This window comes from Hoplias malabaricus, chromosome X2, assembly GCF_029633855.1.
Source record: "Hoplias malabaricus isolate fHopMal1 chromosome X2, fHopMal1.hap1, whole genome shotgun sequence".
Classification (NCBI taxonomy): domain Eukaryota; kingdom Metazoa; phylum Chordata; class Actinopteri; order Characiformes; family Erythrinidae; genus Hoplias; species Hoplias malabaricus.
The window spans coordinates 21117045-21131828 of NC_089819.1; the positions used below are offsets into that span (position 1 = coordinate 21117045).

Genomic DNA, 14784 nt, shown 5'->3' on the forward strand with positions numbered 1-14784 from the left:
CTAGGGGTTGTTTCTCGTCCTTCCCGAGTCGTGGAAGGTGGGGCCACTTGAGAAGGAGATTCCCTCCGGGTTGAGTAAGGCACTCTCGGCCTTAGACGGGCGACGTCGATCGGGAGTTCCCTTTTTCGGAGAATTGCAGGCTTGGCTGGTCTTTCCCCTGAGTGGGGTGGCTTCTTCAGAGTGTTTAGCTCGTCAGTCGAATCTCCAGAGACTGTGCCCTCAGAAGTCGGTTTATAACGCTAATATATCCGCTTTCAACTAATCTAAAGAGGTGATATCTTATTCTGGCCACGAATAAGTTTCACCTGCTTTGATCACTCGTGAGATTAAACTTAGATTGGGTGATAAAACATAAACACAATAAAAGAAAAGAAGGTATTCAAATCACTCGACGTATTCGTAAATTTCTTTCACACTAGCTAACTCAAGACGTCTCCTGGGAGCTTACTGAAGACCTTTAAAAGTCTTTGTTCGTTGGCGTGGAGAAGAGCAAACCGTCTCCTTGGAGAGGTTGGAACTTAGAGAGATAGCTTAAGATAGAGCACGTGGAAGCGCGTGAAGTAAGAGCAGAAGTTCAGAGAGGAAGTTCAGAGCGAAGGAGTGTAAGAGAGTGTCAGAGGCTAAGAGAGCGAAAATGAGTTGGCACACTCTTTTCAAAGGTAGCGCGGTCACGCCCTATTGGGAGGTGTCCTTCCTTTGATTGGATCCAGGGTCCGAGGCTCACGTGACTTGCTTCATGTTTCAGAGAGAGGAAAGGGGGAAGACAGGAATCAGAGAGATCCAAAAAGAATAAGATAGAAAATTCATGTATACCGAAATTTCCTATACATGTTAGTGACATATCACAATGAGTGTCCTGGATTATTAATATCAAACATCTACATTAATTTTATTTTGGGTACGTTGTGCTTACGTCCCATTACAATATTATGTTAGAAGATATTAATTCATTTTCTTAGTTAGACACAAAGAGTGACATTCATACATATCGCGTACACATATCAGAATTTGATTAATTTTCGTTATTGTATAGGCGACCTCGGGCGAGACGTAGTTTCGCCAATGTCCACTTGGGGTCGCTGTTGGTCCATGCTGTTCGTCCTGTGCGGATGGTTACCGGGAAGTCAACCCGAGTTCAGTCAGTTTGACCCCCTGGGCTGTCTGTTTAGTTTCCACACGAGATAAGTTTGCCTTTTAGGTGCCACTCATCATAAAAGTCCTTTTAACTCTGGTTCTCACCACTTTGTTTGTTCTTCTTTTTCTTAAGAGCATCATAAAATGGGTTTGTTATCTGGGCCGTAACCAGGCGTCATTTGATGCAGGCTTTAAGTGGGTGTTTGTGTGTGTGTGTGTGTGTGGGAAACAGGGTCTGTGGCACCCACACAATCCTGTGGAATGTGGGATTCTGTTGCAAAAAAAAATCCTTATTAGAGGAGAGAATTTATGAAGAACTCTTATTCGGTCCATACTCCACTACACCGAGTTAGAGCACTTTGAAAATTAATTCCATAGAAATGACTGGGGAAAAAAGGAGCGAAAAACAAGTGAAGCGGGCGAACGAGTGCGGGTATCGGAAAGCTGTATACAAGCCCACATCGTCACTATAAGATGCACCATTTCCAGGTGGAAAGGGGTCGATAGCTCGAAAACTGTGGGACGAGATAAGCGGACAAGGGAACACGGAATAATAAGAATACTGAAAAATAGAACAACAATATATTGCGCCACTGCTTAAAGCAGCAGGCGCAAAATAATTTAATATGTAACAATCTCCCACAACACAGTTATCAAAGAGATAAGTTACTAAAAGGTATTCGGTTAACTTCAATGATAAGGGGTAAATGTTTACTGCAAAACACACAAAGAGGACACAATAATATCCTTTAGCAAATATATTTTCTGAAACCAGTTAACAATATTTACAGCAATGAAAAGCCTAATCCCATAACACTAATCCACCCCAAGATTTTCTTTTAAATTCCAAAAATTCACAAGTCCTTCAAAAGTCCCATAATTACCCAGTCCATCGAAGTCCCAGAAATACGTATGGCTTCAGCAATGCAATGCACAAAAAAAACATGGCCAGATCTCACCGGTTTGCACGCCTGCTTCCAGCGTATTCATAGGACCAGTGAGGGAATCCTCTTTTTAGATCCTCTTTCATCGACCTTGGAGCTAAGTGTGAGGCTTTGTGAGGCAGCACTTCTGTCTCTTCTTCACCCAAAACTCTCTACACCCTCCTCTCCTCCTGGTTCCCCCCCCTCCCCACACTTCTCCAGGTTCTCTTAAAATCACATTCAGCTCTACAAATGGGCAGTTTAGAAAAGACATTGGCTTCAGACCACCCACCAAATTACCCAGCTTTACACACCGTTTTTATTTTTTTACTTTTCCAGGTTTCTCTGGCTTCATTCAACATATTAAAAAAGAAACCACGGAACCCCCTCCCATGTGGCATTATCACAAATATGTTATTAATGACATATTTCTAATACAATGTCTGAACTCTAAAAAAATGATAAATGTTTATGTAAACTATTAATAAAACATAACAGTAAAAGTCACTAATATGAATGAACCAACTGTGTCAAATTATAAACAATAAAACACATGTGGGGCATGAATAGAGCAAAATCCTCATTTAGGTTTGGCTTTTTCAACGTTTGGAGTTCTGTCTAAAATGACTCCAGATGCCTCTGCCATGAGCAGAGAGGGAGAGATTATTGTACTCTGGTTTGTGAGCCAGTTTGTGTTTTTCACTATTTACAGACACTGGGGCATTGTAAACACATTGGAGAGCTAGCGAATGTTGATGTAATTTCCTCTGAATTTTATTAAAAAGTGTTTTTTGGTTACAGTTGTGAAGTATGTACTTTTAGCCCTTTCCCCATTTAAAGGCAAACTAATGCTCCAGCATGCAGGGCACATGGGGCTAAACAGGCGGCAGAGCCTCCCCAGCTTTCACTCTCACCCTCTTTGGCTCGGGTCTGTGGTGTTGACTCTCTGAGAAAGAATCCCCAGTGTTCCTCTGCTCCCTTTACACCATCACACTATGACAAGAGGAAATTGGTTGTAAGCTCTTGCTCCTCCTGATGGTATTTCAACTTTTATCATAATACCAAAATTAGGGTTCAGGGCCACCATTTGTATGTTCCACACAAGATATGAGCTTTAAGTGAAGTGGCAAAATGTCTACAAATGTGTTAAATCAGCTTCTTCAACACTTTATTAACACAATAATTTCAGTTCTTACTGATACATCCCCACACATACCATTTATTTTCCTCTACTTGATATAAATAACAATTGTGACTGACTACAACAATTACAAGGGTTGGACAATGAAACACCTGTCATTTTAGTGTGGGAGGTTTTATGGCTAAATTGGACCAGACTGGTGGCCCATTTTTAATAATTGCACATTGTACCTGTAAGAGCAGAGTGTGAAGGTTCAATTAGCAGAGGGTAAGAGCACAGTATTGCTCAAAATATTGCAATGCACACAAAATTATGGGTTACATACCAGAGTTCAAAAGAGAACAAATTGTTGGTGGACGTCTTGCTGGCGCATCTGTGACCAAGACTGCAAGTCTTTGTGATGTATTAAGAACCACGGTATCCAGGGTAATGTTAGCATACCACCAAGAAGGATGAAACACATCCAACAGGATTAACTGTGGACACAAGAGGAACCTGTCTGAAAGGGAAGTTCGGGTGCTAACCCGGATTGTATCCAAAATCATAAAACCACAACTGTCCAAGTCACGGCAGAATTTAATGTGCACCTCAACTCTCCTGTTTCCACCAGAACTGTCCGTCGGGAGCTCCACAGGGTTAATATACACAGCCGGGCTGCTATAGAAAAAGCTTTGGTCACTCATGCCAATGCCAAACGTCGGTTTCAATGGTGCAAGGAGTGTAAATCTTGGGCTGTGGACAATGTGAACCATGTATTGTTCTCTGATGAGTCCACCTTTACTGTTTTCCTCACATCCGGGAGAGTTACAGTGTGAAGAAGCCCCAAGGAAGCGTACCACCCAGACTGTTGCATGCCCAGAGTGAAGCATGGGGGTGAATCAGTGATGGTTTGGGCTGCTATATCATGGCATTACCTTGGCCCAATACTTGTGCTAGATTGTGGTAGTCACTGCCAAGGACTACCGAACCATTCTGGAGGACCACGTGCTTCCAATGGTTCAAACATTGTATTCTGAAGGCGGTGCCGTGTATCAGGACGACAATGCACCAATACACACAGCAAGACTGGTGAAAGATTGGTTTGATGAACATGAAAGTGAAGTTGAACATCTCCCATGGCCTGCACAGTCACCAGATCTAAATATTATTGAGCCACTGTGTTCTGTTTTGGAGGAGTGAGTCAGGAAATGTTTTCCTCCACCAGCATCACATAGAGACCTGGCCACTATCCTGCAAGAAGAATAACTTAAAATCCCTCTGAGCACTGTGCAGGACTTGTATATGTCATTCCCAAGACAAATTGACGCTGTATTGGCCGCAAAAGGAGGCCCTACACCGTACTAATAAATTATTGTGGTCTAAAACCAGGTGTTTCAATTTTCAGTTTCATTGTCCAACCCCTGTATATTTCTTAGGTTTGGAATTTTGAAAAAGGATAGTTTGGTGGTATGTCTCTGTGATTTGTTTTTCTACAAAATTAAACAATTGAAATACACCCTCCAAGTTGGTGATTGCATCATTTTCCCCAGGGGTCACAATACTTCAGCAAAGAGAGCACACACTCCTGCAAACTCCTTCATATCATCACTGTCAAATTAAAAATCTCCAAAATAGCAACTTTATAGGAGAAAGAATTCCTTTCTACCTTTCAATGTGAAAAGATTTTATCCCATGTTATTTTGCAGCATTTTTATCGGTCCATTCATCACTAAATGTTCACAAAAGGTGAAGGACAGTTGCTGAGTTCAAATGATGTAGTAAAGCAATAATCAAGACAATGTTTTTCTTTAAACAGAGCTTTACACATGCAGTGTGACAATGAATTGGATCTAGTCCAGATTTAGTTGCTTCCTGGGCTCTGAGTAGCAGCTGAGTCAGATGTTTTATATCGTTATCTACTCCATCAACCGCTTCTTCGTCAGAAGAGCCTTGCATGAAAAGTGTGAAGACCATTTTGAGCATGAAATTGTCAGTGCTGGTGGTGCTGGTCTCATGTCACCAAAACACAAAACCAAAAATCTTGTGTGGGCTTTTGCACAGGAACACACTCTGTCTTCAACAATTTGATCAGCTCTTTGTTCTAGAATCAAAGTCCATCGTTTAACCCCCACACACAAGCTATTCATTCAACTAATGTGGCTTCTGTTTAAAAATCAACAAAATATATTTTCAGCATTAAAGCTATATATTTCCAGCTATATGAAAGTGTCAAACAAATAAATACAGTGGAACTTGTGTTTATTGATAGTCAGAAAACATGTTATTTCTTACTAATTCAAGGAATAAGATTTAAAAGACTGTTGGTCCCCCCCCCCCCCCCCCAGAGGTGTAGGTAGGCATCTTGCGTGTGACATAGATGATGGACAACAACTCTAGAAGTTGCACTTAATTTAATGCAAAATGACGAAAAGATGTGTTGTTTTTGGCAATAATTCAATGTACAGTGGGACATCTGTGCACAAATGAATAATGTTGGTTATTTAGCTAGCTAGATACTGTCATGACAGTCAGTCATAACGTTTTTTTACCGCCGCGTTGTTCAGCTCTTGTCCACCAGTGACGTCACACTGCATTGCGTTCAAGAATTTCCGTAGCGAGTTCGGGTTTGTTCCATCAATTTCATAAAATTGTCAGTTTTAAAGCAAATTAAGCATGCCATTTTCATTTTAATTCATATTTATATATGTCAGTAACTAAAATAATGTGAAATATTCATGGAGGTCCATTAAGTGGTGCTTAGCCTTTAAGCTTAATTTGCTCTGACTGATTTTATACTGAATTTATGCAGTTTTCACAGTTTTGAAATTTGGAAATGCAGAAATTTGTCCTTTGTAAACTAAATATAGATATGATAACTTTAGAATTTTATCATTGATGATTAACTGTGTTCCTTTCCTGTTTTTTAAATCAGTCAGATTTTTCCTCCAGTTTCACCCAGCAGTAACATGTGCACAGCATCTTCACCAGTGTTAAATTAACACTATTAGTGTTAACATTACACTTTATTACACTGACAGTGTTAATTTAACGCTGGTGAATTTACTGTGTGTCTTCATCAATAATGCACACATTCTTTATCATTAGGGAAAGGTTCCGATGTTTTGGGCTACTGGATAATGTGTAGCGTGCAGCTGAGAGTGAGCAGCTGTCCTCTTTATTTGTTGGCTCCTTCCTGCTGAAACATTGGAAGAGGATAGGCCCGGTTAGATAGTATTTCTTCTTCTAGACCACGGTCATGTTTTGAAGCTCTGTGTTGAAGGTGCGTGGGAGAACAACGTCTTTCTCAGTCTCGCCTTGGACAGTATCTCGGATGGTGATAGACCAGTCTATAGGAGAAATAAAATTTTGTATTATTATTATTATATTTTATTATTGTTATTACATGCCCCAGCATTTCATCTTTGAGAATCACTGGGGGTTACTTGAATCAGAAAAAGAAAATGGAAATACTTTCTAAGACTTTCGAAGGAGGTGCTGCAGATCAGAAAAAACCTCTACTCAAAATGCACAGAATACATCCTAAGACCTCCCCCACCCTCCCCAAGTATCTACACACACCTCACCACAGAGGAAGCACCTAAAATCACACATCTAAACACACTGCAAATACAACTACACAACCACAACAAGAAACAACAGAGGGGACCAAGACAGGCTGCTTGATGTAATGTTGAGCTGTACACGACAGAAGTACTTTGTTTCGGCACCATTTAATCTTCAGGGAGAGATTATCCTGCCCAAGGTGGTCAAATAATGAGTCGCGGCTTGAACTGCTGCAATCTGCTTCCTTATGTCTCAGACAAGAAGGCCACGTCTTTCCTCCAAACTGCAGCTACAGGCCCCATGTTGTCCTTACAGGGAGATTTGTTGTATCAGGTAGATGACAATATCATGTCAAATCTGCCCATAAACAACATCCAGCATCGTCACTAACCATTATTCAGCCATTAGACCTGCATTTAAGAAACACCATCCGTTCATTTTCTCAGTAAAAAATAAATGAACACGTCCTCTACAGAGGAATTAAAGATGATCTTCTATCGTCTATATTTCCTGAGACTTACATATTGGAAAAAACAAATACAATTTTTATTCTCCAGGCCACATCATGTTTGTTTGCACTAGTATAGTATCAATGGCCAATAGCAGTTTGTCATTATGAATTTGGTTAGACTTATTATTAAATGGTTATTGTTACTGTCCAGAAGAGTTTTCCTGTTAAATAATCAAAAAAGGTTCCAGTTATACTTTGCATTGATGGTAAATTGATTTTAAAGGAACACTAGATAGTGTTTACTTTAAAATTACAGCTTCATTGCGCTGCTCTGTCAATGCTACTCTGAGCACTGCAGAAACTGTACACTGCAGCTTTTGGAGTTGAGTAGAATACACCCCAAATCTCACCCTTGCCCTTGATTTCAGTAGAGTGCTGCAAAAATGAATTACATTCTACAACTGTAGGGGCCGCCTAAGAGCAAAAATAACAAATCTTACCTAGTGTCCTTTTAAGAAATGTTTCTTGGCTCTTTGAACTGAATCAACAGCAGAGTCATTTTTAATAAAGTGGTGTGAGATAATCTTCTTAAATTCAACAGATTCTTCACAGTATCCAAATTATTTTCCTAGAACTGTACACCAAGCCAATAAATTCATCTAGGGACATGTATATTTAAGAGTGCAAGACAATGTCGTTGCTTAAGGAGTGGCATGGGAAATGACAGTGTTGATGGTTTCCTGTCTGAATTGTCATTAATGCTACTTCAGCTGCTCTGCCTACACTTCTCCAAAAGAAAAGTAGGTTTGTTGTCTCAGAGGTGCAGCTTTCAAAAAAAGCCTGGATCCTGTAAAACTGCGGCCCTGCCTACACATACCTGGATATGTTTGAAAACACATCTTGTCCCGTTCTTCACATCCAGAAGTGAGGGATAAGTAAGAGAGAGAGAGAGAGAGAGAGAGAGAGAGAGAGAGAGAGAGGGAGAGAGAGTTTTACTACACACGTTTTCTGTGACAATAATTATGTTTATTACCTGGTTATTTGTTATGTATTTCATTAGTTATTTAATATAACAAAATTTCTTTACTCCAGTGTGACCCCTGATTGTATGATGTAGATAAAACTATTAATAGGTGGTAACATAACAGAAATCCACCTAAAATACCTTATATTTAAGTTATTATAATTAAACTTTTTCGTGTGGAAAAGCTTGAGTAAATCAGGATGATTTTTGTGTACACTTTTCTTGTGAAAATACGCCCCCTAGTTTTCCAACCGACCCTAACACTCTTTAAACACAGGAAACAAAGTTTAATATGACATTTTTGTTTAAATTCTTAGTCAAAAATATACTTTATTTATGAATTTATATGCATTAAAACATACAAAGTGTGTATATTAATTACACAGTTTACATTTTCTAGAACATTACATTAAGAAAACAAAAAGCAGTTGTTCATTAAAATTTTATTTTCAAATGATCAGCAGTGCTCGAATGATGATGTTTATTGTAATAATTATTCAATAATATAATTGTAAGCAGACTTTGGGAGGAAATACGCTGGGATGACCAGCAGGGGGCAGTGAGGGGAGGCATTTCTTAGCGATGGCTGCCTTTCATTTTATCAACTAAGTCAAAAGTTAATAATTAAATCACCACGTACTGTGGGTCTTCACTTAGCTTTGTGTATTTTATATGTTTTATTTATAAAGTTCTACACAATGCTACACTCTAAACCACTTCAGACTGTCAAGCTAATAAAAAAAAATCATTTTTAAGCCTGGTTACGCCACTAAGTTGGTGGCCAATGGCATATTAAGAGTGACGGTTAATGTCCGGTGATGTCCAACAGCCCGTTAACGCTGGGCCAGCCACTCTATATATTTCCAAAGAAGCATACTTTCTGACTTACAGCTTTTATAAATGACGGTCTCCCACTTGAGTCTAAGAGACATTGTTTGATGGCTGGTGTTAAAACACATTAAAGCATGTCATCTGTTCATTGGGAGGGCGGCATGGTGGCGCAGCAGGTAGTGTCGCAGTCACACAGCTCCAGGGGCCTGGAGGTTGTGGGTTCGATTCCGGGTGACTGTCTGTGAGGAGTTGGTGTGTTCTCCCTGTGTCTGTGTGGGTTTCCTCCGGGTGTTCCGGTTTCCTCCCACAGTCCAAAAACACACGTTGCAGGTGGATTGGCGACTCGAAAGTGTCCGTAGGTGTGAATGTATCTGTGTTGCCCTGCGAAGGATTGGTGTTCCCTCCAGGGTGTATTCCCGCCTTGCGCCTGATGATTCCAGGTAGGCTCTGGCCCCCCCGTGACCCTAAATTGGATAAGCGGTTACAGATGATGGATGGATCTGTTCATTGGGCAACATTTTTCAATTTAAACACTTGCTCATTCTAAAAACCTGATGACGTCCACAGCTGTGACTGGACAAGCAAGCAGTGCAACTAAGCATCAGGAAAAGTCCATCTTCAGGTGATACTCCTCCATTTTAGAATAAAACAGTCCTTTACTCAGTAAGTTGAATCAAAACAAACAAGGCAGCTGAGCTCCATAAAAATACTAGGGATATACTGGAAAGAATTTTCTAGAAGGGTAAAGGTTTTGTGCTCATTAAACTCATCCATTATGTGAGAAATGCTCTTTTCACTTTACTGTGATAGTAATAACCTTCTTCTGATAAGAATGACTTTCTCATTCCATAATAATATCATATGAATACTGACATTTCCAGTAACAATTTACATTAGAATATGCACAGAAATATAAACAAAACAAATCTGTGTAAGATCATTTAAAATCATTTTTTTTGAGTTTCCCAGGCTTCCATATAGACTCCATCTCTGAGAGGAAGAGAAAAAAATGACAGAAAAGTAGATGTAAGTAGTATTTCTGTGTGTCATCTTTAGCAAATATGTTGTATCAAATGGAAGAGTTAAAACGTACATGTCAGGCTTGGCAGGATAATTGTAATAGACATTCTCTGCACTGGGAGCAGCAGCTGAAAAACAAAAAGGAAAAAATGAAAAAGAGACAAGAAAGTTACATTTATTTATTTTATTAAACATTTAAAAGTGTCTTATAATGAAATGATTCCTGAGCTCAAACAGTGGGTGTGAGAGATTTGTGGATGAATCAGATGAAGGTACTATGTAAGGTACACACATGTTCATTAAAGCACAACATATAGATTTGAACTCATATGAGTTGCACTTTATATAAATTCATAAAAATATAGATTATAAATTAAAACAATGTTGGCTACTTTCAGGTGGTAAATATAACACATTGTTCCTTCATTATTTTTCTTACTTCATGCATTGTGAAAGGTTCTTGTAGCTTCTTACCCATTCTCTTCCAGATTACCAGCAAACGGACGTTGACAATGATACTCAACCCTAATAAGGCCATCAGTACTCCAAGCACAGAAGAAAAGATTAAACGGTCAGATTTTGAAGATGGAGCTGATTTTATACATGGTGAGGATTCCATGTTGTCTATTGATAGTGTGCTTGGATTGTTCTCTCCGTCTATCTGACATGTGTAGTTGGTGTTGCTGGAGGCAATGAGAGAGTAGGAAGCTGTGAAGTTGCCAGACTCTACAGTTATCTGTGAAGCCATGTTTTTGGGCTGGGTAAAGCTCACTTTTGGTGGAGGATCCCCAAAAACCTCACATGTCACCCAGTGCTTCCCAGACCCATTAGTCTGGAGATAAATACGCTTCAGTTCACTGGCCACTGGAAACAGACAGAACACAAGGCACAAGGTTAGACAGAGAGATAGATATCTACATTGTAGAGATAGATATCAGAAATATCATAGCTCTGAATTTAACTTCAATAGAACATTAATTATAATCACTGTCATAATAATTTTTACATGTATCATTTGATCTAGAGGGGTCTATAAAGAACTATATCATTTATTTTTAGATAAAGCTTCAGAGGGAACTAAAGTCTAAGAAAATACTAAAAATAAGATGAGGACAAAACTGGAGCTAAAGCTAAATGGAAACAAGAACAGAACACAGAGATCAGCAGGAACCAAAGGCAAGAATAATATTGATAACGAGAAGTGGCTCTATTGAATCACTGGTGTTTACAGACTTGTAATTTTCACATTCTCTGCTTCATAACTTTAATATTTTATAAGATATAGGCATAATGAATGTGTTATTTGAAAGCTGGAACTGTCTTCGTTCCATTGGAGTGGTGTAATTTATATAATAGAAAGACAAATAATGAGGAATCTACCTCAAGGAAACCATGTGCAATCCTTATTTAAAAAAATTCACATTTTTCATCTTCTGTATTGTAAGGGACCTGGAGGTTGTGGGTTCGATTCCCGCTCCGGGTGACTGTCTGTGAGGAGTTGGTATGTTCTCCCCGTGTCTGCGTGGGTTTCCTCCGGGTGGCCCGGTTTCCTCCCACAGTCCAAAAACACACATTGCAGGTGGATTGGCGACTCAAAAGTGTCTGTAGGTGTGAGTGTGTGAGTGAATGTGTGTGTGTGTGTCTGTGTTGCCTTGTGAAGGACTGGCGCCCCCTCCAGGGTGTATTCCTGCCTTGCGCCCAATGATTCCAGATAGGCTCTGGACCCACCGCGACACTGAATTGGATAAGCGGTTACAGATAATGAGTGAATGAATGAATGAATGTATTGTAAGGGAAACTGAACATTATCATGCAATCCATTTCATGCAAACCATTCATTTAACGCCTTATTCAAGGTAATGGAGCACAGTTTGACCCAATTTTTGACACTTTGGAGATTTATTACCCCAATTATTTAAAAAGGACTAATAGTTACACTCCTAGTAAGTTCCTTATTGCTTGTTAGAACCTAATATTGCCCAGAATGGCTTTTCATGACCCAAACATAAACAATGCAATGTATATTTGTAGTCATAAAAAACATTATTCTTTTTTTATCCCCCCAAAAAATTTGGTGCCCAAAAGAACACTAGAGGACCACATGTAATCCTCTATTTAGACTTGAATAAAAATCAAAATTTGGAAGACTCAGAACCTGTTCTGGTAAAGTTTTACATACAAATCCACATCTGTGGATCCCAGCTGATGTCTCTAAAGTCATTTCTAGTGTATAAACCCCCAAAGAACTGTGAGTGTCTAAATTCTATAGCATTTAGGAGTCAATAGGAAGCATATGTAAACATGATTAGATTAAAAGAACGACATATTTTTCTACTTTAAAGTGTTCTTTTACAAGAAAACCCAACTATATTCATTTATTCCAAATATTTAGAAAGTTATATCATTCAAATTTGGCCATGAAAATTCAGATGGAAATTCTGAAAAATAGCTATTATTAGACAGCTATTATTAAGTCCATAAAATAAAACAGAAACCTAACAGCTGCTACTAGGAAAAGAAACCAGTTTTAAACAACAAACTGTAAATAACTTGGGAAACAAATGAGGAGAGCTACTAAACATAAGAATCATAACTAAACTCATAACTAAACCGCGAACCCAAGCCATACCTGGTAACGTGTGTGACGAAAATAATAATAATAATAATAATAAGGCCCAAACTCTTGCATTTAAACATGGGTTTTGATCTGATTTCAAATCTATGATATTATTAAATATTTGTGGAATGTCAAGTCAAGAAACAGACTGACCTCTGAAAGTTGTCCTGTCCAACATTGTCCAAACGATTGAGAAGATACGAGTGCGACACAACACTTTTATAAAACTCTCCTAATTTTATTCAGACACTAGAAATTTGTCCTAAAAACAGCAGATGTTTATAAACTGATAATGACTGAATTCCTGGTGAACAGTAGTGTATTACTTAACAATGGTATAATATCTTAAAGTGGTGTTTTTATCTTTAAAAATATCTGTTTTAAAGTGAAGATAATATACAAATCTTTTACCTGATTCAGTGAAGGTCATTTAAATGTGAAGTAACAGATAATAGACTGTAATCATTTTAAAGTGTTTGTATACATTAAACTGAACATTCAACTGTTGTGGTGCACAGGACATGTGGCAACATTTTAAAGCAAAATATTCACCTCACCTTTCACTCTTAGGTTAATTTGCTTTGATGAATAGCCATCCGCCATCTCTTTCAGTTCGATGCGACAGAAATATAATCCAGTGTCATTCGGTGTGACATTATTTATCTTCAGGGATATGTTCTTCTCATCGAGGTTTCCCCCAAAAGAATAGTGCTCCACTGTGCTGCTGCAGTTCCCAGATAAGTCACTGTTCCTTATACACTGGTAGAGGAGAATACCTTCTTTACTACTATTATCCTTCCTCCAAATGACAGTTGCAGTTTTAATTGGTTGATCTGGTATAACTCTAAATGTGCAGGGGACTGTGAGATTTTTCTGGATATAGCCAGTTAAAGATTTTGGAACATCCATTTCTATAGCACCATCAACACCTAAAATAAATTGGTAGGATATACATGAATAGAAGAAGAAAAAATGGCGGCTTTCTGTTACATTGGTTTACACTGAACCTTCCACTGATGCTGGAGAAAAGGACTCACATAAATCGACTCTGAAGAGCAAGCCTTAAAGCTTAAAGCTTGTTGATTCGGCACAGACTGCAAACTATCATCCAAAATATAATAAAGCACTACAAACCTAATAATGATTAGTTATATTACTTATAGTTACTTGTACTTATATATATATATTACAATAACTAAACATATGTACAATTGAAACTTACCTATAAAACTGTAAATGGTGATAAATAGAACACCAATGAACTTCATATCGATGAAAAGATACTTCCTCTTGGTCATGGACTTGTCTATGGCTTATAAATGGCTCACACCAGACCAGTGATATTAAAGCCCACCCAGCATTTCCTTCCTTAACCACGAAGCAAGAATATGGCCCTTTTATAGAAAGACCACAGACTACACCCTTCAGAAAATAAAAGGCTTGCTTACGTCTAACTGGACGTTACACATAAACATCATCATTATGGTAATCATCGAAATACCTCTGATTATTTCTATAAATCATTTTTTTTGCCGGGCGGCACGGTGGCGCAGCAGGTAGTGTCGCAGTCACACAGCTCCAGGGGCCTGGAGGTTGTGGGTTCGATTCCCGCTCCGGGTGACTGTCTGTGAGGAGTTGGTGTGTTCTCCCTGTGTCCGCGTGGGTTTCCTCCGGGTACTCCGGTTTCCTCCCACAGTCCAAAAAACGCAGGTGGAGTGGCGACTCGAAACCTACGGGGTGTGAGTGAATGTGTCTGTGTTGCCCTGTAAAGGACTGGCGTCCCCTCCAGGGTGTATTCCCGCCTTGCGCCCGATGATTCCAGGTAGGCTCTGGACCCCCTGCGACCCTAAATTGGATAAGCGGTTACAGATAATGGATGGATGGATTTTTTTTGCCCTCCTTTGCCACAAAAGTGTGTTTGTGTTTTAATAACCTGAATATGGGAGAGTGGTTCTCACCTGATAAATTCATTCAGTATATTAATATCAATATAAATATACATTTCTCAAATAGCTCATCCTCCTTTGTCCTACAAACTTTTAGATATATCAGTGATTAGAGGTACAGTACATCTTCATTGAGTGTATGCTCTATAGAAAT

The 14784-nt window shown here is 39.0% G+C and overlaps 1 protein-coding gene across 1 annotated transcript; it reads right to left on the reverse strand.

Moving 5' to 3' along the window:
- Nucleotides 1-13986, reverse strand: LOC136677365 (uncharacterized). Its single transcript, XM_066654890.1, has 5 exons — nucleotides 13907-13986; nucleotides 13242-13443; nucleotides 10542-10931; nucleotides 10141-10195; nucleotides 1-157 (listed from the first exon to the last, which is right to left on the reverse strand). The coding sequence occupies exons 2-5, from the start codon at nucleotides 13285-13287 to the stop codon at nucleotides 1-3; spliced, it is 648 nt and encodes a 215-aa protein (XP_066510987.1). The 5' UTR covers nucleotides 13288-13443; nucleotides 13907-13986.
- Between the last annotated feature and the right edge of the window lie 798 nt (nucleotides 13987-14784).